The sequence below is a fragment of the Cyclopterus lumpus genome, chromosome 7 (assembly GCF_009769545.1).
Source record: "Cyclopterus lumpus isolate fCycLum1 chromosome 7, fCycLum1.pri, whole genome shotgun sequence".
Classification (NCBI taxonomy): Eukaryota; Metazoa; Chordata; class Actinopteri; order Perciformes; family Cyclopteridae; genus Cyclopterus; species Cyclopterus lumpus.
Genome location: NC_046972.1, coordinates 11,842,379 through 11,868,372, shown reverse-complemented (window position 1 = coordinate 11,868,372; position 25,994 = coordinate 11,842,379). Strand labels below are relative to the sequence as shown.

Here is a 25,994-nt window from a genome sequence, read left to right as displayed (position 1 = left end):
GCTCTGCTTCTTTAAGCCCTTTTCTGCCCTCTTGGCACCAGTCGCTGCAGATTAGTCATCGAGAGGTGGCAGAGAAGGGTCCGCAGTCTGAGATGGACTTTTCACAGGTCACTTACTGTGTCTGTGGGGTTTTGGTATATCATGTCACTGTGTTTAGAAAAGCTCCTCTAGTCACACTGGCTCATATCACTGGAATACTGAGGTATGACAGGCTATATATTATATATTTAGCCATATAATGCAAACAGCTGTTATAACTATACATTATGTGAGTTAATATTTACAGACTGTTAGTGTTCAGTTTACAGGATTTAAATAAATCTGAGGAACAACAGCTCCCATGTATTTGTTTCTATCAGGGCAAACTGGCAAAGACCCAATGAGTTTTCCTTATGCATTAGATAAGGATGAATGCACATTGATCTATGGACTAGCAGGACATCTTTAATCTACTATTTGCACATTTGTTTTACTGTACAGCCTTGGACATCAGGGTCTGAAGTATGAGCGAAGGACCAGGAGGACCAGTGTACACACTGTATCACCAACACCTACAGGGATAACTTTAAATATCTCTGTGCCTTACTTTATGCTATGACCTTTAGATGTAATGTCAAAGGAGCTGGTGGAGGCTCTGCACAATAAAAACAAGAATTGTGGCATTTGTTTCATTTCACGATTCATTGATTTTGGAAATTAACATTCTTATTAGTTTCTGCCTTTTGCAAAGCAATCCGCAGAATATGGCCTTTATATTATAATTTCTCCAAAACCAACCATGCAATACTTGTGCACCCCACTCCTGAGTGAGTACACCTTGCTCTAGGTTTGTTTGGGTGCAATAACCATAAACAGGACAACACAAGTGATTTCAGTTAATGGCAACTTTAGTTTTCCTGTGAGGAGCAAAACAAATGCAACATTTGTTTCATATTTCAAAAATGTTTCTCATGTTTCTGCAGTATCATAAATATCATAACAACATCAAAGTCAGCACAACATATGCTTCGTATACTGACGAAATACAAATATCAGACATGAAAATAGAATTAAACCGTTTTAGCTTCACCAATATCTGAGTAAGCAATAAGGTAAATATATTTTACTCTTCAAACATTAATACAAACCGTACTCGCTCAGTGAAAATTTTATTTTTCTGTAGAAACACTATACTGTATACGATCAACATGCGGAGTAACTTTAAATGATTAGGAACTCCACATTAGAAATGATGCGATAAGATTCCAATGTTGTCTCTTACCGTAACGCAACGTGGTGAATACTGTTTAGAAACTTACACTACAAACGTAAAATGTATCTCCCTTTAGAGAAACCCCAGTGAAATGCTCGGGGCCCTAAATGGAAACACACAACAGAACGAACTTTGTTAGTGAGCAAACTAGTAAGCTAACGTTAGCATACCGAGGCACATGAAGGTCAACTCATGTTAACGTGAACCGGCACCTATCTTATCGTCTTGTGGCTTTACTCTCACCTACTACTCAACTTTAATAACTGTCTTTACTTAGTAACTACTGTTTCTCAACTTTTGTGAAGCTCAACGTTGACAGACGGAACTACTCCTCAACATGGCCTACGACCACCTCGTGCGAGCAGACTGTAACGCTACTGCAAATACTTCCAATATTTAATTTCGGTAAGCGGGATGGGAATGAGTGTGCAAATATTTTTACCAACGCTAAGTTATCGCAACTGTTCTGTCTAACAACAAGCAAGTAAGCAATTCTAACTTATTTAATTTTTATTTACCCTGTTTTGTTTTGCTAGTTTCACTTGCAGGAGGGCTCAGGGAGTGAAAGTGAATTATTTTTTACATTAGCCTATCAAAAGAAGATCACAAAGAAATGCGTACGTGTGTCATTTGGTTGAAGAGATAGTTTAGAGATAGAGTAGTTTGTGGGAATTTCACTGTTTGTCCCACATTTCAAGAGTCAAAAAATAATAAATGGCTTCGACCTTTTTTTATGTGGCCTATTCGGCGTAGTCTGAAATTATGTCAAACAGTAATATTAAACTATTTCTGCTTATTTATTTTGTGTCTACACAACAGAGCACTAACAGAGGAATTCATTAGTAATGTGTATTCAGTGTTTACTCTTCATTTGATGAAACCCTCATAATGTGAAGAACTCAACCAATATGACACAATCTCCACATTTGAGATTGATATGAAAGGACAATATGATGAGGAGCTGCACATTTGAATGATGAAATGCCAGTGGCAGGATTTTATTGTTTTTTTTTTTTTTTTTTTTTGTTCTGATGATAAAAGGCCAACTGTCACTTCTCTGAGCTCATAAAAGCTACCTAGGTAGTAAATTCACTCTCCTTGTGGAATTGTTTTTCATCTCACAGTGTTACTGTCATTCTTCTGGGAGGAGACCACACGTATTCCTACTCATGCAACAGAATCACAGCCTCAAATTTAGATGCTATTGTTGTCTACATGGCTTATTGTGTCGAACCATCTCGCCCATAATTCATCACCTGATTCATTTTGTGTTTATTACACAACTGTCTCAAAGCCAAATTTCTGGCATTGATTGTACTGCTGCACAATCAACACAGATGTCAATACTCCACCTGCGGTCGTGACTTTTGTGTCTGTTTCTTTATCTAGCGAAGGGACGCAAAGCTTAACCTGAGTGCTAATGAGCCTCTTGTCACTTGAACAGGATAGGCAATTAAATGGAAAAAGGCGAAGGGCAGGGGACGAATACTAATGAGATATCTGTCCGGGAACATTATAGATTGCTTCCACCAGTAAACAAATTTTAGTGAACAAATGTGAAAAACACCACTTGTTCAGTACATCAGCAGCATTTCTTGGAAGTGTGCTCTGTTAGTGTTGCACCCGAGCCAGTGTTGTTACAGTTTCAGTTTACAGCCTTCTCGTCCTCTTTATTCATTCTCAGAACAGCAGCGGATAGTCAGTCAGGGGAATAGCCTTAAGCGCCCCCTCCCTCCCATTAGTCCATATCTTTCCAATGGCAGCTCTCTCACACCCAGAGGGGAGTGGGCCAAGGTGTCAGTACACTGACGGACTTAGGACTGCACCATTTACAGCCGGCAAAGGGGGGAGCAGAGAGAGGAAGTTGAATCGTGAGTGCTGAGGAGGCTCAGCTGCACAGAAACACCCCAGAGACACAGGTTTGATTACGCCCGACGTTGTTTGTCAGCATGTTTAATTTGTGACCTGGTAATCTGGCTCTCCTGAGGTTGGAGATAAGGACTGGTGCTCCACTGAATGGAGTTCTCACAATATTATCGAATATATAAACATCCCCGCCATTCACAATTTGCTTTCAAGTGGAAGAATAACATCTCATTGAGTAGTGGGGAAACATGTTATCTCCCACCTGTTCCAAAGCCAGATTTCACATTCAGAAAAAGACAATATTTGATTTGACTCTTGGATTGTGTTCTTGCACATGGCTGCAATCAGTCTTGAGGTTCAGTCTTTTCTGGGTCTTTAGCAGTCAGACTCCACAGCACTATAAATAAAAGGCTCAGTAAATCACAGCCCAGTCTGATGGCTCATTACCTCTAATTTAACAAGGTGAAATATTAAAGCTGGATCCGAGGGCATCACTGCAGCTTCTCCCTCAAATCTTCTGTGTGAGACGAATAGAAATAAAAGCACCCGGCTCAAGGTCAAGAGATGGAGAGCTGTGTTTGATGGCGCACTGGAAAGGACATTTCTCCTGTGGCACCATTTATCAGATGACTCCCGCCCCTCCCCCCCAGCCCCATTATGGTTATTCATAGGGCTTCAAGGTGAGCAATACAGAAGAATACTGGCTGTGACAGAAGGAGGCACGGCCCATTGTGTCTCCTGTTGCATAATTTAAAGATGTGATAAACTATGTGTTTACATGAGGTGAGTCACTCATCAGACACATGCTGGATAACCAACCCCGTGATAACTTTTTGGGGGGAGGGCGGGGGTGGGAGGGGGGGGGGGGGGGGGGGGCGTATGGGGGGCGTACTTTACTTCAGTGGCTCATTTACAGCCATACTGCAGAATGTCAGTAGGTCTAAGAGAGGAGGAGGAGAAAAAAAAGAAAGAAAAATGCTCACAGGCTGAGTAACCCTCATATGATCAGTGGTTGCCATGGCAACTGATCCCAGCAGTCAGCCCTTGGAAATTGAGTCACATGAGTGAATTGAAGGAGACAGGAGGCATAGTGTGTGTTGGTACTACTCAGTTTCGTGTGTGTGTGTGTGTGTGTGTGTGTGTGTGTGTTGGGGGTGTCTTGTGATGAAAGCAGAGAATTGCCCAGGGTTAGCATGTACAGCGGGGTTAAGATGTCCTCTATGTATTGTCTGAGATGTTACAGGTCACGTGAGTGAAAGATGATAAGAACAGCAGTCATCAAACACCTTCACTGTGATAATCTGACGCTGACACTATTCTAAAGGCTGTGACGATAGTCAGGAAGTTATCAGTGGAAAAATAAACTGTCACTCCTGCAGGATATCCTTCAGCGTATAGTAGCACATTGCATCTCTAAATACTAGAATCCCCCAAAGACATCTGTGTCTTATGTCTTGCAGCCTACAAAAAAAGGAAGAGAAAAAGTCAGACAAACTTCTCTGTTAATCTCTGTCTATTTAGTGAAAATAAAAAGCTGCACCTAATAGGCCAGAAGAAAACATATGGAGTGTGGAGCATTGGCAGACAGAACCAAATTGATGGAGTCAGAGAGAAAAACGACTGTGCCATAAATGATCTACACTTGAGATACATCCATTAGGAAGCAGATGTCTTTTCACATGTATTTCAGTCTACATCAAATTCAGTTATTAACATCAAGCACTGCCTCTGTAATTGAGGTCAACTTTGTCAGGGTATATAGCTTGCATTAATGTAAAGATGAACTGATAGGCAAGTATATTTCTTAAACTACTTAATACAGATATAATAATAATAATAATAATAATAATAATAATAATAATAATAATAATAATGGTAAGATAGATAAAATCATAATCATCAGTATTCTCAAACATTATTATCAATCCAAACATCTTTTTCACTAGCAGCTTATTAAATCAATTCATTTGATGTACATGATTGAATGATACATGTGTGATTCTCTTATTATTGTCCTGGGAACACTGCAGATGTTTTTTCCGCTTTTTGGATCAACTGCTGACGTGCGCACGATTTGATGACTCAAACCTGCGTCAGACTTCGTCGTGACTTTCTTTCCATGGTCATTTCTCAATACTATGGGGCGCTCATTTATCCAACAACACAGCCATAAGCACGTGGAAACCAGAGGTGTGGGCAGGTATTTCGCAGTGCTGCAGACCACCGTTAAAGGGATAAACAGTCGCAATAACCTGCACACGTTATTGTTACAGGAACCGAACTTGAGGCAGGCGTTGAGCTCCTGCGTCAGATTTAACTTACGCACCATGCGCCCTGTGTGACTGGAAGCGGATCTCGCAGAGATGTTGTATACAGAGACGGTGGCTGAATGAAGAGACCGTCCACTCGCTTTGGATCCATACTGTCACGCGGACTCGGACGTTACAACCCGCTCTGCTCATTGCATACGGTAAGAATAACGTCCTTTCATCCATTTGGTCAAATTAGATATGTTTGCTTCACTGTGTTCAAATAAACCGTATTGTGGTGAATCGTTCGACTAACCAGCGATATACGCCCACCCGTTACCCGTACACGTTATGTGTTTTTGATAGAGATGATGCTCACTTGACAGATGGTGTTTGGCCGCAACATTGACGGGGAACGTGGCTCATTAATCCTCCGTGTTTTGACGACGCCGCGCCACGGGTGTCCAAATATAGCTGGTATAGGTGACACATTCTGCGCGGGTGTTCATCTCCTGCGGACTTGTATTGGGGTGGTTTGCATCTCCGCAATAATAATATCATTATGTGATTCATTTGACCTTGACGAGGCATCTGAGGTTATATCCCCCGTACAGAGTCAGTCCCCAAGCTGCATGTGAGCCGTGCAACGTGTCTGAAAGATGCCCGAACAAGGCCAAGCAGGTGCTGTGTGAATACCTGTGTCGTTCAGGATCAACTGTTATTGGAGAAAGTAATTCATCATTACTGAATGGCATCTGTACACATCTTGTATTTTACAATGAACCACTGTTCTGCCTGTGATGGCTGCCTGATTGACCCTGCAATAGATCCCACAACAGACCGTCCACCTCCAGCTTTGCCACAATCTATCGACCCCCTCAGTCCTGCTACAGCAGCTCCATGTTATTTGCAGCCGACCCTCTGGGGGGTATCATGTCGGCCTGTTTGAGATGGTGAGGGGAGAGATAGGCGACCACTGATGCTGCAGGGATGGGGTTTCAATTTCACAGGAATAGCCATTGCTTAGCAACCAGACAAGATAAAAGTGGTGCGAATCTTTGCAGGAGAAACAGTGAACCTGTTCTGTTACGTCATCAACACCAAACGATCTATGGAGAATTATGAAATATATAGTTACAGGAACATGCATTGGATTCACACATCTACCTCATTTGACTGCACGTGTTGGTGTCAGGGGTCTGAGCCCGACACTCCCATTGCGTTGATGTTAATACATCCTCCAGTATCTGCAGCACCTTTTCCTTTGCATTAATGTTTTCCCATGTTCCTCAACACTCCTAAAATCATGCATTTTTCTCCTCAGTATGCTTCTCCACTACACACCATGTTTCCCTCAGATTGATCCTTGAGTCATAATCTGTAACAGTCTCACACTGTATGAAGTCCTGCTGTCTCTGTATTTGCCATCTGTGTCAGCACATACTGTGAAACTCGGAAAGTTGCTGGTGTATTTCTGCATCAACATCGAAAACTTTCACTACACATGATTAGAAGTCAGAGTGATAATTGTATCAGCCATTTGTGTGTAGCGGGCAACCATCATCCTAACTCATGAACAGTAACTGGAACAGTTTGTTTCTAACTATATCAACATTTCCATTCATAAGAAAAGTAGAGCAAAACATAGTGTGAGTAGTCTGTCAGAGCTCCACTGCACTCTACACACATTGAAATCCCCCAAACCAAACATCTTGGCTAAAACATGTTGTTTGCAAACATGCAGATCATCGTTTCACACCAAATTCAGGGAGTGTTCGATGATGACTCTGTATTGTGCATCTGTAGACTGCTGTGGGAAAGGTCACTACTGTTCTGAGATCAGTGTCGAGCTCTGAGCCTCGGGGGTGCTGGGCGTCGTGACTGCAGGGGCTCAGCGCCACTGTTCAGGAATGTAATGTGCGTGCTGCTGGTGCGGCTCAGAGTCCAGCCGCCCGGCAACCGTTTTTGAGAAGTCACTGTGAATAAAAGCCCCTCTGATGATTTCCATCGGCTGCATCTGTTTTCAGATTAGTGGCCTTGACTCCAGATCAAACACTTCTGCTTTCTCTGCTCTTGAGCTCCCAGAGTGAAAAGTCAGACAGCTGAACCTAAAGTCTTCAAAGTCTGGTTTCTGTCATGTTCTGCTCCTGTAGCTGCTTCTTTGGTATTTAGCCAAGAGCGTCCTCCTCATGCACTGTTAAGATGACCTATAGTTAGTTACTTTGCAGTACATGCAAACTATCTCACTATGTTTTCATGTAATTGACAAACAGGGTCAATAGTCTTGACATGTCGAGTGTTTAATGCTTGCAGCTACACATTTCCATTTCATTTTAAAGGATTAATTCTACAGTGTCTACAGGGTTGCCCACAGTGTTTTATAGCAGAGGTGGAATTAAAGAGCACCTCATGTAACATTATTAAAGAGCCAAGATGCTTTTTCACCCATAAAATACCATTCATTTAAAGGAAACTGATTTTGCACATCAAAGTCTGTCAGGTCTTGGTAGTACTGTAAATGTGGACAAGTAGTTTAAACTTTAAAGACAGAAAGAGCATAAATGACCTGAAGCGATTTCACTAGATTTAGCTTTAGTTGGAGCCGTACACTGAAAATGAAAAGAATATGGGAGAGTGAAGTTGAAAAGAAGTGAGCTCCACTTGAAGCTACAGCCTCTGTTAGCATACCGGACTCTCTATTCAAACTCTCAGTGGTCAAGTTGCATTGTGGTTAATGTAGACACTAGGCTTTTAAAAAGGAGAAACATTGATTTTGCTTTTCAAACTGTCCATCTTGAGTGACAGGAGTGTAATGCTAAATTAACGGAGTACTCTTAATCAATATGTCTTGTTTAACTGAAGCTCTCTGGGTGTCTTACTAACAGTACAATCCTCTTTAATGGACACAGTAGCTCTTCTTCTGTGTTGTTATCAGCACACAGGATTATTAGTGCATTGGATTTGCAAAGGGCCTCTGAAAAGGTGTCACATACCAGGGAACTCGGAGGGACTAACTTTCCAGGCAGCTTGTTTCTTTTCAGGATCACTGGACTCTTGGACTCTTAAAATAACTTACCGTCAAGACGTTAACGCTGTGTGATGAGAAAATAATTCAGACGGTAATAAATGATAAAACACGTGTTTGCAGGCTTTAGTTTTTATAGTTTTCTCCGGAGATCAGCAGTCACTCATACTGCATTCACTGCTCTTCATGCTATTCACATGACTATACTTGGTATAATGGGCTCTGCTGTGAAATTGATTGTAATTCAATATTAGTGTATCTTTCTCCATAATGAAGTGGATTAGTGAAATACCTCACTCATCGCTCTAGAGTGATGCAGTTCTACGACCATTTCAAAATGCTCCATGTGTTTAGTAGCAAACAGGAAAAGCAGCGTGCTTGGTTCTGAACTGAAATGGGTAAAGTCGCCGGTCACAAGTCCGTCCGGTTATTTTTATTAGGAATTTAATATGATTATTTTCTCAATTAATTGCTTGGTCTATAAAAGTATCAGAAATAGTGGTGGAAAAGCTAATCACAGTTTTGCAATTTATGATTCATGCAAAAAAAGGATTTCTTCTCTAAACACCTAATTTCCTGCCTGTCTCCAATATTTCTCTTCACAGATAAAAAAGCACAACTTAATTTCCTTGCTTCCTCCGGATCTTCGTCAAGTCAGGCACCTCAGGCTCTCCTTGCCTCCTCCTGTACCTTCAACCTGAAGGTGCTCCGGCGTTGCAGCCATGCCAAAGAACACCAAGGTGACCCAGCGGGAGCACAGCAATGAGCCGGTCACTGAGTCGGTGGCTGACCTGCTGTCCCTGGAGCACCCCATGGACTATAAGAGCAGTCAGATGAGTATGGGTCTGAGTCCCGGCTCTACTGCTCCAGTAAAGGCCCTGATACCCTCTCCTGACCCAGACCTGGAGGACGGCCGACCGGCCTGGAACAACAAGCTGGAGTACATCCTGGCCCAGGTGGGCTTCTCTGTGGGCCTGGGTAATGTCTGGAGGTTTCCCTACCTGTGCCAGAAGAACGGAGGAGGTATGTGGATGTATATCTGGGCATGATTTGTGTGCATATCATCAGTCTGAATCACAGAAACGGGCAGCCCAATGTGCAAAGTGTAGAAACACTTCCTGGGTTTGGAAGTGTGTTCCTAATTGGGCCACCCATGGTGACCATGTGTCCCCTCAGGGTGCTGAGTAATGAATTGTTAGCAAAGAAATGTTGAGTCAATGCTATTATTTTTGTATTAGTGTAAAATCCTCAAAAGAATAAGTGGCCAGATGGGAGTTGTTACCTTAATAGTACTATTTTGATTGTCTCCGTTGGTTTGGGCATGAGATTTGTTTTTTCTCGTCCACATTGTAAAAAAAGATTCTTAGGTTAGATTCTAAGGTGGCAGGAGCAAAAATGTCTCGTCCTCAACATTGGTGTGTTGACTGTTGGAAAACAATTACGTACAAATATGATGCAGGATTTGGGGGAATTTTATTATCAAATGGCTTGAAAAATAGTGCATGTAGCTTCCTTAAATAGCAAAAAAAAACACTCCCCCTGGGGAGGAAGCCCCGTGACCCCTCAAGGTTTCGGCTGAGCCCTGAATGTTTACTTCTGGCTTAAAAGTAGGATTTGTTTAAATTAGTTGATACCGATGTTGGTTGTTCAAGTAAACCAAGAGTTGCTTATTTTAAGGCAATATCACGTTGCCTCTCAGTTTCAACCACATGGATTAATTAATTAATTTTAATATTTCAAGCACATTGCAATAAAAACCAAAGTGTTTGGGTATATTTGCATCCTAATTACCCATCTCCAGTACATAGCATGGCCTGTGCTGCACCTCTTTCCCCATTCTCTTATAAAAGTTCTGCTCAATTTGCCTCTTGACTTTCTGCGGCCTCCTCCTCTTTGACAAATTGCGTCCTGTCAACAAATTAACTAATCATCTCAGTCAGAAAGGCAGTCTCTTCAGCGTTTTCAGACTTGTGTTGTCAGCGGCAACAAGATGAGATTGTTTTCCCCATCAAGACGAGGTAACGTTCAGGGCTCGCTGCACGCTGCAACGTCCTCCTGTTCAGTCTATATTTGCTGCTCTTGCCGGTCCTATCTCTTTGGTATTATGATTTACTGGTTTTATAGTGAGATGATAACAGCCTGATGACTAAGATGGAGGAAGTGGAGGAGTAAATACCGATTTCCTGGGCTTTCAGACATTGTTGGTTCTACCTCATGTAGGAGGTGAGTGTAAAGAGGATATTTGATATGCATGATATAACAAAGCTGAATCATATTAATCAGAGTGTGTGCAGTAATGAGTGTGTATCCACTGCTGGATTCTGACACCATGGGAGGTGTTGCATTGTCTTGTCTGGGCTTGTTCCAGAGATGAGGATAAAAATGTCTCCATCTATTGTCCATCCTTGTCCATTACGTCGTCTTTTTCTGTCTCTCTCAGCCATTTTTAGTAAAGTGAAGGTTTACACTATTTTATTTAATCGCAAAGAACAGTCACAAAATAATGTTAAATAGTTTTCTTGATGGATATCTACCATGGATACTTTCATTAAGAATATAGTTTAACCTTAGAAATGCAGAGAGCCATAACAAATGTCAATGTGTAATTAAAATAACAGCGTCATCCTCCAGGTAACCATTCTGACCAATCCTGGTCACGTTTTGATTTCCTCTGTTCTGTGTGTTTTGGGCTCAGAATAGACATCAAAGATCAGGAAAAGTAGTCAGCAACACAGAAGTCACTTCTAACGGCCCAGATAATAATACCACTGTGCAACACAACACTGGGTCTTTGTTTCCTTTGTCTACTGCTTGCTTTAATAGCCACTCACATCGTGATCAGTATTCCTGATCGAGGCAAGCGTCATTTGTTTTCAGCCTGGGAACAAGCTGCTCCTCCCAGCTGTCCGTCAGTATGAGCTGTCCTCTCTGGCCGTGGATGGTTTGTCACCGTGGTGCCCCTTCATGTCCTGACAGCAGGACGGACCGGACGTGACTTGTTGTCTTTGAGTGCCTGCTGCTCCCTCTCAATTATTCCTTATGCAAAAAAAAAGATGAAACGTGTGAGAGGGAAGAGAGGAAGAGAGGGATGCATAATGAACAGAATAGACTCACTGAGAGAATTTAACAATGTCCCCTCTGCTGTTTTACAATGAGCTTTTGTCCTTCACTATAAAATGGATTTCCAACATTTAGATAACCAAAGCTGCTGTACACTCTTTCCTCTGTCCCTCTGCTGTCTCAGGTGCATACCTGGTGCCCTACTTTATTCTCCTCCTCCTCATTGGCATCCCCCTGTTCTTCCTGGAGCTGGCAGTGGGTCAGAGGATCAGGCGTGGCAGCATCGGGGTGTGGAACTACGTCTACCCACAGCTGGGAGGCATCGGGGTTTCCAGTCTGATGGTAAGCGCAAACATGAGCCCATTAATCAATTAACATGTCATACTGGTCGCACTTTATTTGTTTTGGAAAGGTATTTCTTCATTATTTATTCCCATTTACATGTTATATTTCAACAATATCCCTATTCTTACTTAACAAAATAGCATGCTGACATTCATCATCATAACACATCAGCATTACAAAGTGCAGCTGAGGATGATGGGATGTATCATTTTGGATGTATTTGGTTATAAAACAAAGTATTGGATCAACTGAAATATGAACCTGATCATGGTGCTGCACAGAAAGCTAAGGGATCACTGGACTTTATCTCCGGTGAACATTTTCATACTGTAGTTGAAATATTTAGTGAAGTTGTGGAGCGACCGATCAACATTGAAAGTCTTAACTACAGGGAGTCCTAAATATAATTGATCAATTATCTGCAGATCAGTAATAAGAAGTTATTTCTTCTTAATTAAAACATTTGTCACAGATTGTAACAAAACATGTGAAGTGATCTATGATAAAAATGGATGGCTGTTAAAGGGTAGTTTCATTCACAAGGTCAGCATGAAATCATGCCCATGACCATCTAATCAGGTGGTCTTCACTGTGGGAAGTTCATTTAGCTGCAGAAGAGATTGGAGATTAAAAGCTATGAAAAACTTCCAACTGGAATATATTGTAGGTGAAATGAATTCAAGTCAACAACAACCACTCCCTCCACTCACCTGTCTCTTTAAATTAACCTCTGTCCCTACCTTCGGATTTATTATTGACCAGCTAATATTTGATATCTTATTATTACTGGAAATACACATTGCATATTTTTCCATTCAGCAATTGAGACTGTTAATTAAAAGCACACGCAACTGTCAACCATGTTTTACTAGCTTATCACTGATCTGTTAAGCATTAAAACATTTATAATAAACCGATGTGTGATAATTTATGATCCCTTTTATAAAATGCCATGAAGAGCAATGTTTTTATCATAATTATTGTACACATGATAACAACAGACTTTGAAGAAATGCAATCTGTATTTAAGATCCTGAAACACCAACCAATGGTCATCTTCTCACTTTCACTTCTTGACTTGAGTCAGAGATGTTGTGCAGAGACAACAAATGTGCTGTGGCACTCAGTCTACTGGACGCCCCTCTGCCTGCTAGTTGTAGTTCCTCTTGATGGCTTACTGCAAGCAGCATGCAAAGACCAGCGTAGATCGCTGTCATAATCTATCCCCATCATCTGCAGTGGTGACCCTTCATGCACCCATCCCATCAGCGTCATCGGCCTACAAGTCAGTGATTGACTGCCTCTGTCTTTGTGTTTGTCCGTCCTTTTGATCACAAATTCATCAATCTAATGCAAAAGAGGGAAGGGAGAGGCCTGGCACAGTTAGGCATGTGGCAGAGGGAGATTCAGCAGCTATAAATACCTTCTCATAAAGGACCCAGCCATGGCTGCTGAGAGCAAACAGCTCAATAATTCATCCACTTAAGCTGTGTGCTCAGCGCCTGTGCTCTTACTCAAGAAGAGACGTTCACCTCAACAAACTGCATAATGTTTATCCACGCTGATGTTTTTGTGGCGAGACAGTGATTGTTTTTTTAGGAGCGATAAGTATAGCCTTTTTCTCTCATTCCCCCTTCAGGTTTGCGGTTTTGTGGGCCTCTACTATAATGTGATTATCGGCTGGAGCATCTTCTATTTCTTCCAGTCTTTCCAGTTTCCACTGCCTTGGGCTGAATGCCCCATCCAAATAAATGGAACCCAAGCCAGTGAGTGCACAACACAATGCCACCGCACAACACAGACAGAGGTGTGCGGCACAAGACAAAGTGCCCATACAAAAGAGCTTTTTTTGTGTGTGAAAACCTTCCCACCACATAGAGGAAAACCTAATGCCTGCAAGACAATTCATATTCAGTCAAGTATCTCAGCACACGCACAAAGGCTGCCCAGTGCTACGCAGGGCGGGGCTTAAAGCTGCAGAACGTGCCTTTGCATTGAAACAGCCTCGCTGTCCCTCAGCAGTGAAGCAGCAGAGCTTCTGCAGGCAAACAGAAGATGCACGTGTGCCGTCTCTATAGGCGGGTTGGCCCTGCACGCCATCCTATAGAGCAGCTCTATCGGCGAGGCCTGTCAGATGGTATGATCCGACGACAGTGTCCGTACCTCGAATGGCTGGCAGCTGGTAGCCTGTGGTGGAGGCACATGCGGGTTCTGGCAGAGTAAAGGGCATCAGCTTAACATTAGAGGGCAGGATGTCCACTCTGCTTATGATTATGAATGCAGCGGGGATGCTGTGGAGCGTCTTACAGGATTCAGTTAAGCTACGTGCAATAGTAGAAGCAAGTCAGTACATTTACTCAAGTACAAATATGAAGTACTACTTGAGTATTTTTGTATTTGCTTTGTTGTTATTTATACTCCACTAGTTACAGGCACTTGTTAATTTGCAGATTGAAGGAGCTCAGTGGAGGTTTTGACCATTAGCCCTACCAAGCGATGCTTTGTTCAGTCGGCTCCATTTTGCATGAGATAAACATGCACATGATACATATTCCTTACAATAGTTTCACAATATTCCATCGAACACGTGGCGGTAATGCTTCAAGAAACACAGCAATTTGTCAGCAACTTCAAGGTAGTAAAAAGGGACGTAAACAAAAATTGGCTTTGCAAAACCTTGAGAAAGAAAGAAATGCAACTCCACCTTTTACATTTTACATTCAAAACATAACACTGAAAAATCTCCATGTTAGTAAGTATTTCTTTTGTCAATGATTGAAACTGAAAAGTTTCTGTCTTTGAAAGAAAATGTGATCTTTTCAACTCTCCTCCAACATGAATGAAGGGAAGTTTTCTAGAAATCAGGGTCAGTATGCACAAGGAATATGCTGCATTTAATCAGAAAGATTACACTTTGTTTTAGAAGTTTGTTTTGTGAAAGAAAGGCTTTGACTTAATTAACAGATAGAAATGACTCGTAGATGTATGTTTAAACATATGACTCTTATAATTTAAGCACACTTTAAGCAATTGCCTAAACATCAACATTAAGATCAATATTTCACACAAATGCATTAGTAATAATAAATCAATGAATACAACAATGAATTAGGAGCCTCTCTGACTGATGTGTACCTGTTCAGAATTATTAAAATACTCAAATCGGCTGTCCATGGTGCATTTGACATATGCACTGCTAATGCCAATTCCCTCCTTCTAGTCGTGGTGCCGGAGTGTGAGAAGAGCTCGGCCACAACTTACTTCTGGTACCGCCAGACTCTCAACATCACCAGCAGCATCGACGACACGGGTGGCCTGAACTGGAAGATGGTCCTCTCCCTGCTGGTGGCTTGGATCTTGGTCTGCCTGGCTGTCATCAAGGGCATCCAGTCCTCTGGGAAGGTACGGGGTCTCCATGGCTTCACAGCAGGGACAGAGCCTTCAGAGATTACGACATATAAAGATGCATTGTTTTCATAATGAATGATTCCTCATTATCAGTGAGGGATTGATTCACTTTGCCAATGGTTTTCAGTGAACAGATTCTAAAGCTGCTTGAAAACACTTGTCTATTTTTGGATCTCATCTATATTATGGAAGAAGACGAAACACATGCAACATTAATAAGCTTAAACTGAACCAAGCAAAAACGTATTCAGGATGCAGATGGAAAATGCTGAATTTGGCAACAACTGCAACAACATCCTGTAATCTCTATATTCAGAGGGAGTCATACACCACAGCGCAACATCAGCCCACTTTTTCAAAGGGAAAATAAATGGATCGCCATAGTATGACACAGTTTTTTATTCTCTAAACGTAGTAATCCAATTATCGTCGTCATTTTACTGCAATGATTCCCAGAAATGCTGTTGGAAGGGTTTTTAACTCCTCTCTTCAAACCTCAAGGAGTCCTCTCCCCATTTGGTGAGATTTCACAGATTCAGTGCCAAGCAAACACAAAGCTGTGTGTGTGTGTGTGTGTGTGTGTGTGTGTGTGTGTGTGTGTGTGTGTGTGTATGTGTGCGTGCGTGCGTGCGCATGTTTGTGTGAGCGTGTGTGTGTGTGCATGCATTTATGGTCGCAGTTTTTCCCATGTGTGAGGCCTCAGAAAAGCGTGTCCATGGAAACACAGTGTAATGGACTCTCTCTCTCTCTCTCTCTCTCTCTCTCTCAGGTGATGTACTTCAGCTCTCTCTTCCCGTATGTGGTGCTTTTCTGTTTCCTGGTGCGAGGTTTGATGCTGAAGGGAGCGGTGGACGGCATCGCTCACATGTTCACCCCTAAGGTGAGACGAATAAAACAAACAATAAATTGGTGACTCTAAAACAGGGTTACCTTGGCAGAATTGGGATTTTCACCAAATGATAGAATGTGTAGAAGTTTGCTGAGTTTGTCCACAATGCCATTGTGGTGTGCTGGAGGGGAACAGGTCGTCTTAAGCTGGCTGCTGTCTTTGTCCTGATCACTTCTTCACTGTCAGCCAAACAGATACAGTATGTAACATGTGAGACACTTTGTCTCTGCAAGCTGCTCAGCCATGAGTGACTGATCGTCAGATCCCCTAATACATAAATGTCATTAATATCCACATTGTCACGAGTTGGGTTGATGCCCCCTCTAGTGGTGAATATTTATAAGTACATGGAAAATTTTAACCTGCACTTTGCTATTTGTTCTTTATGATCATGCAATATTCATTTTGTAGTCAGGCTATCTGCTGACATCACACGTCAGCACAGTATATTGCAACAAGAGTACACATATGGATTTCTCTGTTACTCTTGCATACAAAATTGTTAAAAAGATAGTTTGAGTTAAAGATAAAACCAGATAAGATATCGTTTGAACCCAAAGGTTCCAGAGATACCAAGTATGCTGATTCACAGAGGGATGGCATAATATAAAATAATGTACAAAACATATTTTTCCATCAAATGTGAAGTAGGCAGAATATGAATCAAAAGTTATCACAAAGCTTCTTGAGGATATAACAACAAGGTTCAAGGTTATTAAAAATACATAAACAATGACATGTTTTCTCTCTCTTGTCTGTAGTTGGAAAAGATGTTGGAGCCGCAGGTGTGGAGAGAAGCAGCCACGCAGGTCTTCTTTGCTCTCGGTCTGGGCTTCGGAGGCGTCATTGCTTTCTCCAGCTACAACAAGCGAGACAACAACTGCCACTTTGACGCATTACTGGTCTCCACGATCAACTTTGTTACCTCCATCTTGGCCACTTTAGTCGTGTTTGCTGTCCTGGGGTTCAAGGCGAATGTCATGAACGAGAAGTGTGTCGTTGAGTAAGTGTGTCGTACTGTAACAAGTGTTCACCGATCTTTCTTTTTTACAATAACCTTTACTCACCAACTCGTCCTTCTCCACATCTCCTATTTCTATGTGCAGTAATGCAGAGACGATTCTGGGCTTCCTAAACACAGGTGTGTTGAGCAAAGAGCTCATCCCTCCTCACATCAACTTCTCCCACCTGTCCGCCCAGGACTACACCGAGATGTACAGCGTCATTAAGACGGTGAAGGAGGACAGTTTCGGAGAGCTGGGGCTGGACGCCTGTTTACTGGAGGACGAACTAAACAAGGTCAGAAGAGGGGAATTCACAAGCTGAAAGGAATGTGATGAGTATTTGGGAATAGACATATTTAGCTATCAAGATTGTGTTTGAGTGTCCTAATATTTTTTTAAAGACACGGGTGAGGTTCAAATACCAGGATGCTAAGCAAAGCACTGTTTCCTCTAGAGCTGCAACAATTAGATCAAACAATCAATCAATTTGGCAATCGATTAATTGTTTCACTCTTTTTTTAAGCACAAATTAAAAAAAAAAAAAAACAAGGAGCAATCCTTTTGGACTCTGGGGAAATATAATGACCATGTTTTGCTGTTTTTAATCGGATCAAAAACTTGAGAAACTCATCCGCAGAATAATCGATAATGAAAATACATCCCCAGTTTCTTCTACTGAGTCAGTTTTTAACCACTTAGCATACAAAATGCAGAATACGTTGCGTATTTTGAACACCATTCAGAGAACCTTTTAATACACAGATCATTTAGAGGAATATTGTTAGGCGGTTGATTTTCCACTCATCTCCATCTCTAGCCACCTTTGACCTCCACCTCCCCCTTTTGTCCTCTAGTCGGTTCAGGGCACTGGTCTGGCATTCATCGCCTTCACAGAGGCCATGACACATTTCCCTGCCAGTCCCTTCTGGTCTGTCATGTTCTTCTTCATGCTGATCAACTTGGGTCTGGGAAGCATGATCGGCACAATGACCGGCATCACCACGCCCATTCTGGATGCTTTCAAGATCCGCAAAGAGATCCTCTGTGGTGAGTTGACTGTTATCAAACTTAAATATGTTGTACATGAAATTAAAGTGCTTGTGATTCTCACTGGATGTTTCTTCTTCTTTTCTCAGTGGCTTGCTGCATCGTGGCCTTCCTGCTCGGCCTGCTGTTTGTGCAGCGTTCAGGGAACTACTTTGTCACCATGTTTGACGACTACTCAGCTGGTTTGCCTCTCACTGTGGTCGTGATCCTGGAGAACATCTCTGTGGCCTGGATCTACGGCACTAAGAGGTGACTCCACTGGATATGTAGACGCAGCCATATTTGGATAGAAATCCTTTTAATCAGAATCCAGAACTGTTTATTGCCAAGTACCAGTTACTGGTAATGTCTGCATGAGAGCCCTCAAGCATTTGACGATGTGACAGTGGGACAGCCTTAAACCCTCACAGACTTTGAGGTGCGCTCCCCCATTCGTATTTACACCGTCTCTCACACAACCATTTACCAGGTGACGTCGGTAAGTCCCTGAGGTTTCAGGGTTTAAGGCCTGAGGTGGGACATTGGGATTGAGCCCGTTATTGTGCATTCATCATTGGCATGGCCAACTGGGACTCTTAGAAACTCTTTCTTTCTTTCTTTCTTTCACTTCCTCGCAGGTTCATGCAGGACCTGGAGGACATGCTTGGTTTCAAGCCGTACTCATTCTATTACTACATGTGGAGGTATGTGTCGCCAGCTGTCCTGGTGGTTCTCATTATCGCCACTGTCATCGAGATGGTCGTCAGTCCTGCAGGATACAACGCCTGGGTTGAGGCTGAGGTCAGTGTTGTTGTGTCTTTACACATAGTAAGAAGGAGATACACAAAGAGTGAAAGCTCGACCAGACTTGTATAATTAATCCATAAATGTCCTTCTCCTCGTTCCCTTGTTTTTATACCTCTTTGTCTGTTTCTTCATGCACTCTTGGTTTGCCAGGGCGCAGAGCGTTTCCACAACTACCCTCCCTGGGCTTCAGCCATGGCCTACTCCCTCATTGTGCTGGCTATGCTGCCTTTACCCATTGTCTTCATCGTCCGCCACTTCAACCTTATCTCGGATGGCTCCAACAAGCTGTCCGTCTCCTACCGTAAAGGCATGATGAAGGACATCTCCAACCTGGAAGAGCAGGACGAGCAGCGCTTCATCCTCAACAAGAACCCCAGCGAGGCTCCTTCCCCGATGCCCGCCCACCGCGCCTACCTGGGCCCCGGCGGCACCCAGGAGATGACCAACACCAACTACGGCACCAGCACCAAGACGGGCTACCAGAACATCGGCTCGCCCGAGTCTGAGCTATGATCCACTGAGATCATAGATCCTCCCGTCTGTTAAACCCCAACCCTGCTTTGAGAGAGGGAGACAGAGGATGTAAGGAAGGAACAGAGGAAGTCAATAGGGAGAGAAAATCTACTGCCATTTGTTGCCGCGTTCTTCACACCTTAACCCCCAGAGCTGAGTCCCTCTAGCCCCCCTTTTTCTGCCCCTATGCTCCTTGCCTATCCTTCTTACCCGCCATAGGATCTGCGCTGCCAAATCTGTGCTGCCAAATCCCGGTTGAAATGAAGGGATCGTGGGAATGTGAGTACCAGTGGGAGCAATGAAAGGTCCACTGAGGGCTTCAATAGAGGCTGTTTTGTAATAAGCTACGGCCGAGGTTAAGGTGTGTGCAGCGCTAAATGCTTTACGTTGTACTCAACCGTGTGTTCACCAGTGTGAAAAGGTTATTTTTGAGACAGTTGGATGTTCCTAGAGCTAGGAGATCTTCATTTCTTTCTGGTTCAGTTGGAGAAGATTGTTCCTTGTGGGGTTAGGATGGAAGGAGACTCAGACAAGAAAAATATGTTCATGATCTGTATCACCGTGTGAGAAAATGTCACATCTAGAAAACAAAATGATTACAAATGCATCCATAACAGTATGTAATAAGTGATTCTGATAGTGTAAACAGTGTTTCAAGCACATTACATCTTTATTGTGCCTCTCATGCATCAGCAATAATCAGCAGTCAAAGTGAAACTGTGGATCTCCTTCTATCCCTTCTGTTCCCACTGATGTAGAATACTGTACATATGTGTTGTGCAATAGTCTGAGATGTCACCGTAAATCGTGTATATACACCACAGTAGTGCAAAATGAGGGGAAACCTTTCACCTCTTCATTTCTTCTCGGTGGACACCGGGAGCACAGTCTCCTGTTATTGTTTTAGAGCATCTCTGAGCCTTAACACAGAGCAGCACTTTTCTTTTAAACAACCTTTCTCCTCGACATAACGAGATTCTGGAGCTGTTGCCAACACCGCTGCACATGTAGTCTCTGTGCTGTTCCAGTTGTAGCTGGTTAGGGTGGTCTAGACCAAGCTTTTCCATTTTGAATCAATCATTTGACTCAAGCGATTCCATTTGAATCAATGCCTTAGATGGGCAGAGGTGGTAGTGCACGGGCAGAGACACGCAGAGAGGCTTACGCTTGTCTGTCTGTGTGTGAGAGAGGCAGAGCCAGAAGGGATAGTCTGTCTTTGTATACGTACAGATGTGCATGTGCAAGTGTGTGTGCGTCAGTGTGTCTGTCGTCTGCCGCTGAATGAGAGCTCCTGGTGACCCTGCCGCTTTAAAAATAGAGCTGCGTTACCCAGGGGAAGCCGTGGCAACGCACCATAGATACAGATCCTCTTCTGATGTGGAGGCGGAGGAAGAGAGCAGACAGTGCTTTGTCTGCTCCACCTGCACAGCTGTTTGTTCAGCAATACACAGATGAGACATTTTACTGTTGAGCTAACACAACAATAAAGCTATAATGTTGTTACAGTGCATTGAATAAGAGGTTCAGTTCCGTGCCGCGCTTTAAATTTGTCACCCGTACAATACAATGTTCGGGTTTAATTGTTATACATTCCTTAAATTATGACCACTACGGACATCATTTAAGAAGCACTACAATTTCCACTTTGATGTATTTTTGTGAACTGAGGTGTGAAATTTTTTTTTAATGTAGAATCTTGGATGACGATGTTTAGGGGTAGAATGTGGAAAATGTGCAGGGTAAAGGATAAAGGTTTGGACTAAGTGGTAGTACACAGACTTCACCACTGGGTGTCTCTGCTGGCCAGCGGAGGAGCCAATGACTCTGACTCGTGGCCCCTCCCTGAGACAACACCAATACTTGAGACTGAACAGATGTAGTGTGAAGCATAGTCAGTCACATTGTTTGGTGCCTCAACAGCGTCCCTGTTGTCTGGTTGCCTTGTGCTTTTGTCAATTTGTTTTCTCAATGATGTAGTGAGTTTGGACCAATGTCTCGTCTCATTCACTTGAGCACTTTAATTAGGTAGAGACCCTGGAGTCGTTTGTTAAGTTCTGTTTTAACAAAAGCGTTGTCGTCACTCTCACAGCATATGTATTGGTTAGCAATATTCATATCAAGAGAGATAGATGGCTGAATATCCATACAAGGCACACATACACAAATGTATCACAAGCCTCTTTGCAAAAACATCTTACATTGTTTCTTGCGTGTTAGTACGGCATACCTTTATGCCTTTAAAATGTGAGCATTCATCAAGTTGTAATGTTTCAACTTATGGCATTAAAAGCGGGTTGATGCGTTGAGTTTTGCCTTGTTATCACACCCGTGTTGATCGATGCTTCTATGCCACTGGCTGGCACCGCGGTTGTTCCTTCCTGTCATACCTAATGTTAGACCAACACCTATGTTATTCTCCTATGTGGTCATGTGACCTCTTTCATGGCTCTAACATCAGCTCAGGTTTCAGCCTACAGTAGCTGTGATATATTGCGTGGTATACTGAAGTAATTAATAGTATAACTCCCTAACACTTCTATATTAGTTATTTCCCCTCCTTTCTGTCATATCCTGGTATGTTCCTCAAAGTTCTGTTATGACAAATGTTGTAAGAATAAGTAAAGGAGAGAAAGTCTGCATTGCAGAGTGAAGAGCAGCAATACATCACTATGGGGATATTTCTAGACTTGTCTAAATAAAGGTAAAGAGGTTGTACTCCATCCTGAATGTGTCACGATAAATGAACACGTAAACATGCCACGCAGTAGTTTTTTCCACACTCGCTTATAGCTACTGGACAGGTTATTACCTGTCCAGTAGCTATAAGCGAGTGTGGAAAAAACTACTGCGTTAACATGTACAAGAAACCAGATACTTTTGGTCAATTGGCTTGGGACATAAACAACACTTGACCTCAGGTGAGTACAGGTGAGGGCACTCATCCGTATTCACCTGCAGCTTTGGCTTAGAGTTAAAGCACATTTATAGAAGCACAGGAAAGTGAGCACAAAGGAGTTGCATTCCTCGGTGAGCAAGCACCAGTCAATGAGTTAAAATAGAGCCGGTGTGGATGAACTTGATGATATAACTTTTAGATCATGTTAGTTTTGGTCTGATTCCTGCATCCTCACGGGGTCACTGGAGGATCTGCACACTTAAATGCACTTCAATCTTCACAATAAACTAAACTGCACCATTGATTTGCTCTGTAGCTGATCCGCACAATGATTAAATGAGAGGGTTAGGAGAGAGCACAATCACCAGAGATTATATAGTCTCTAGGAAACCGCATCCTCATGTTTAAACCCCTGGCTTATTTCAATATATGATGCACAGTTTGCCACATTTCACCAAGGAGTTCCCACCTCAGCACGTCTTTGCCTCTTACGTATAAAATCACTGTTGAAATACTCTGCACAGTGTCAAAAATTCTTCTCATGATAGTTCAAATTTCCTCAGTAATGAAATATTGGCATTTATTGGTGTATATTGATATTTTATATTTATTATTGAAAACAAAGACTGCAGGGTCTCGTTGTCTTGTCCATGTGTCAGCGGTGTTGCATTGTGTACTATAAAGCCACTTCTAGAGGTTAACTCAGTTGAATTACTGTGATTAAAACAATAAAAACAGATTAATAGTGTATTTATTTATCTGTGCAAACAGTCTTTATGTGACCAAACCCATAGTTATATTTATAGTATTTAAGACAATGTATTTAATCTGTACATATTGATGTACATTCTGATGAATTCACACAGAGTATCTACAGTACGAGTGAGCTGTAAATAATAATTGTACATTTTGAAATATTTTTTGATTTTTGTAATGTTACTTTGGTGTCATTTGTTAGTTAGTGTGTGGTTGTAAATGGTTGTGATTGTGCTTGTGTGTGTGAAAATGTGTATGTATGTATGTATATGTGTGTGTGTGTGTGTGTGTGTGTGTGTGTGTGTGTGTGTGTGTGTGTGTGAGTATATGTAGGTTTTTGGTGTTTAAATGTGTTCTTTTTTCTCCTCTCAGTGTTGTGTGCTGCTGATCTAATTCAGTAAATAAAATCATGTTGTGTCAGTGAACTGGGACCACTAATGTAAGCGATCTCTCCTCTGTGTTTCTCATTGGAACGGCAGCAGCTTCCAGCACTAAACTGACTACACAATCAGAAGGAAATGTCTAACGAGAAAGACACCGGAGTTTAAGAGTGTGGGACATGATGGAGCGAACAGGAAATTAAAATAAACAGTTTTATCAAACAAACAATGTTGTTGGTCTGATTTATTCTGATTTATATGAAAGTCCAAATGCAAAGATGTGTTTTTCAGGACAATGTTTTGTCTATCCGGACATGACCGAACACAAACATTACGTTTGTGATTTATAGATTTCAGACAAAAGAAATTCTTGAAACTGTCACTGCATTATATTGTCTGACCTAGACTCAATAAGAGAGGCAGGAGGTAATATAATAAGTTCTTTTGATTTTCAACTTACCAAAATCTCAATGTGGATAAATTTTAACTCCTTAATTCGGTATCGTCGTTTACATGTCTATAAAGTAAACGTGTTTCTTGTTTACCAGTGGACAGTTACTTTATGTTAAAAGGAGGTGAAAGAGACACAGAAAACTATCCCTGTGCCCTTCTAAGAAGTTAGAAGTTTACTCATGATATTTACATATCTCATTTTGAAGAGAGGTGCATGTCTGAATTTCAGTTGTATCTTTTTATTAGCTCACTTTATTTAGTTTATTAGCGACAATCAATTGCTCTATTTAATAATCAAAGAAGATATTTTGCACCGCTGGAGGACTTCACTCATGCAGCTTTTTTTCCTCCCATCTTCCCACAACTAAATTGCTTATAATGCTTGTCTCACTCTCCGCTCAGTGGCAGACAGTTGGTCGGAAATGGACGCAGCTATTTGGTCGGCAGCCCACAGCGGTTTGCACTATGTCCAGTTCAGCCTATACCAAACCGCCATGAGCTGTGCAACACAGATGCAAGCTCTAATAGCACTCACACATCATGCATCCATCGCAATGCAGACTTATTATGGACTGTCGACAGGGACGAGATCCATCACCTGCTAGCGCTCTATGCAGCTGCTCACGGTGCAGTCAGATAGTTCAGATTCACATCAGGGTCATGCAACAGACATATTTGCTAAACATCAGTGGTCACAATGGTGTGAAAATATCAATTTATCTTGTCTTTATATACTTGAACTTGAAAAACAACAGAGACAGTCTAATTGTAGCTTAATTTCAGCTGATTAGTGGATTTTGGTGTCTACGGAGTGATGTTGCGGAAAATGATATTGGACAGCATGCACTCACAGTTCCAATAAAGCAGAGACCGATACTGCTGCGGTGTTTTGGGCCTCACAGATTGTTGGGCGTAAATGTCAAGTTATTTGTCTCGCAGGCTGCGTCACACATCCTCTTTTGACCCAGCTGTCCGGTGCACTTTGAAGAACATCTCACTATCTGTATCCTGTAAACAAATCATTTCCCACTACAGTGTAACACATGAGATACACAAAAAGGTTGAGGTGACTTGATAATACACACACACAGACACACATAAACAGTGTCTATGCACAAGTATTAATGACAATCCCACCTGCAGGATCCCTTACAGATGTTTATCTAAAAAACAGCACGTGTAGCCAAGAGGCCGTTTCCCATTTTCCCACTGCCCCGCCACCTGATCCAGGAAAAGACTGTGTCGGTGGACATTTTTCACACTTTGGGGGGCATTTTCCTGGCAGATTGGGACTGCGTGGGCAGAGATCCATCAGTCATATTCTCACATGGCTCTTTCAGCTGCTGTCAGCCTCCACAGTAGAGGCCAGATGGTCCTCTGTGAGGCCTGCTCGGAGGACTGACCCGACAGCCACGACAGCTCATTACTGTTTGACCAGCTTTCACAGCATTCCCAGTGAGGGAGGTCACATGTTGCTCTGTAGAAAGGCAACTTTTAATCTGATCTATTTTAACACAGATCTCAGCTAATTACATTTTTATTTTTTTTACATCACAAGGTAACAAACAGAAGGTTTGAGAGATGTGAATAAAAAAGATCTGTAGTTTTAATCCTTAAACTGTCTGCTCAGTGAATAAAAACTGCAAAGGCTCCACAACCTGGTTTCTAACCTTGTGAAGATAAAGCAGCTTACTTAAGTGAACCTCCCTAAATTAATTAGTTTTTCAGCCATGCACCTCTGGGGATGCTAACATCAAAAATGAATTGGCATCAGGTTTTATAATATATTAATTGTTTCAGTTTCTTTATTCAAGAAAAGATAGTGAACATTATCAAAGTTTTTCTGTGTTTTGTATCATTTTTATGTAATATATCTTTGAGACTGAAAATGTGAAGATTTGAAAATGTCCTCTTGGTCTCTTACAAAGCAAGACATTTTAATTTTCACTCCAACAAATGATTAATTTGTTAATCCCAAGAAATGGATGACTTCATGGATAAGGAAAGTCATTGTTAATGAGTTATTGAGAAAATGTTTAGCATCGCATGAAGGCTTTTTGATTGG

The 25,994-nt window shown here is 42.1% G+C and overlaps 1 protein-coding gene across 2 annotated transcripts; it reads left to right on the top strand.

The window, feature by feature from the left end:
- The first annotated feature begins 5,230 nt into the window (after positions 1-5,230).
- Positions 5,231-23,697, top strand: slc6a17 (solute carrier family 6 member 17). 2 transcript variants are annotated; one of them, XM_034538088.1, is made up of 13 exons: positions 5,231-5,308; positions 5,392-5,588; positions 8,998-9,415; positions 11,637-11,794; positions 13,437-13,563; positions 15,018-15,199; positions 15,975-16,085; positions 16,856-17,097; positions 17,201-17,393; positions 17,953-18,145; positions 18,235-18,394; positions 18,763-18,925; positions 19,082-23,697. In XM_034538088.1, the coding sequence occupies exons 3-13, from the start codon at positions 9,115-9,117 to the stop codon at positions 19,442-19,444; spliced, it is 2,193 nt and encodes a 730-aa protein (XP_034393979.1). In that variant the 5' UTR covers positions 5,231-5,308; positions 5,392-5,588; positions 8,998-9,114; the 3' UTR covers positions 19,445-23,697. The 2 variants fall into 2 exon arrangements, with proteins under 2 accessions (XP_034393979.1, XP_034393978.1); XM_034538087.1 differs by having other exon boundaries at positions 5,283-5,588.
- The last annotated feature ends 2,297 nt before the right edge of the window (positions 23,698-25,994 follow it).

Bases quoted from the DNA above. Each gene is read 5' to 3' on its own strand.
- slc6a17 (XM_034538088.1), top strand. From the start codon at position 9,115: ATGCCAAAGAACACCAAGGTGACCCAGCGGGAGCACAGCAATGAGCCG. The intron at 15,200-15,974 runs GTACGGGGTCTC...TCTCTCTCTCAG, and splicing joins GCATCCAGTCCTCTGGGAAG to GTGATGTACTTCAGCTCTCT. The intron at 17,098-17,200 runs GTAAGTGTGTCG...TTCTATGTGCAG, and splicing joins AACGAGAAGTGTGTCGTTGA to TAATGCAGAGACGATTCTGG.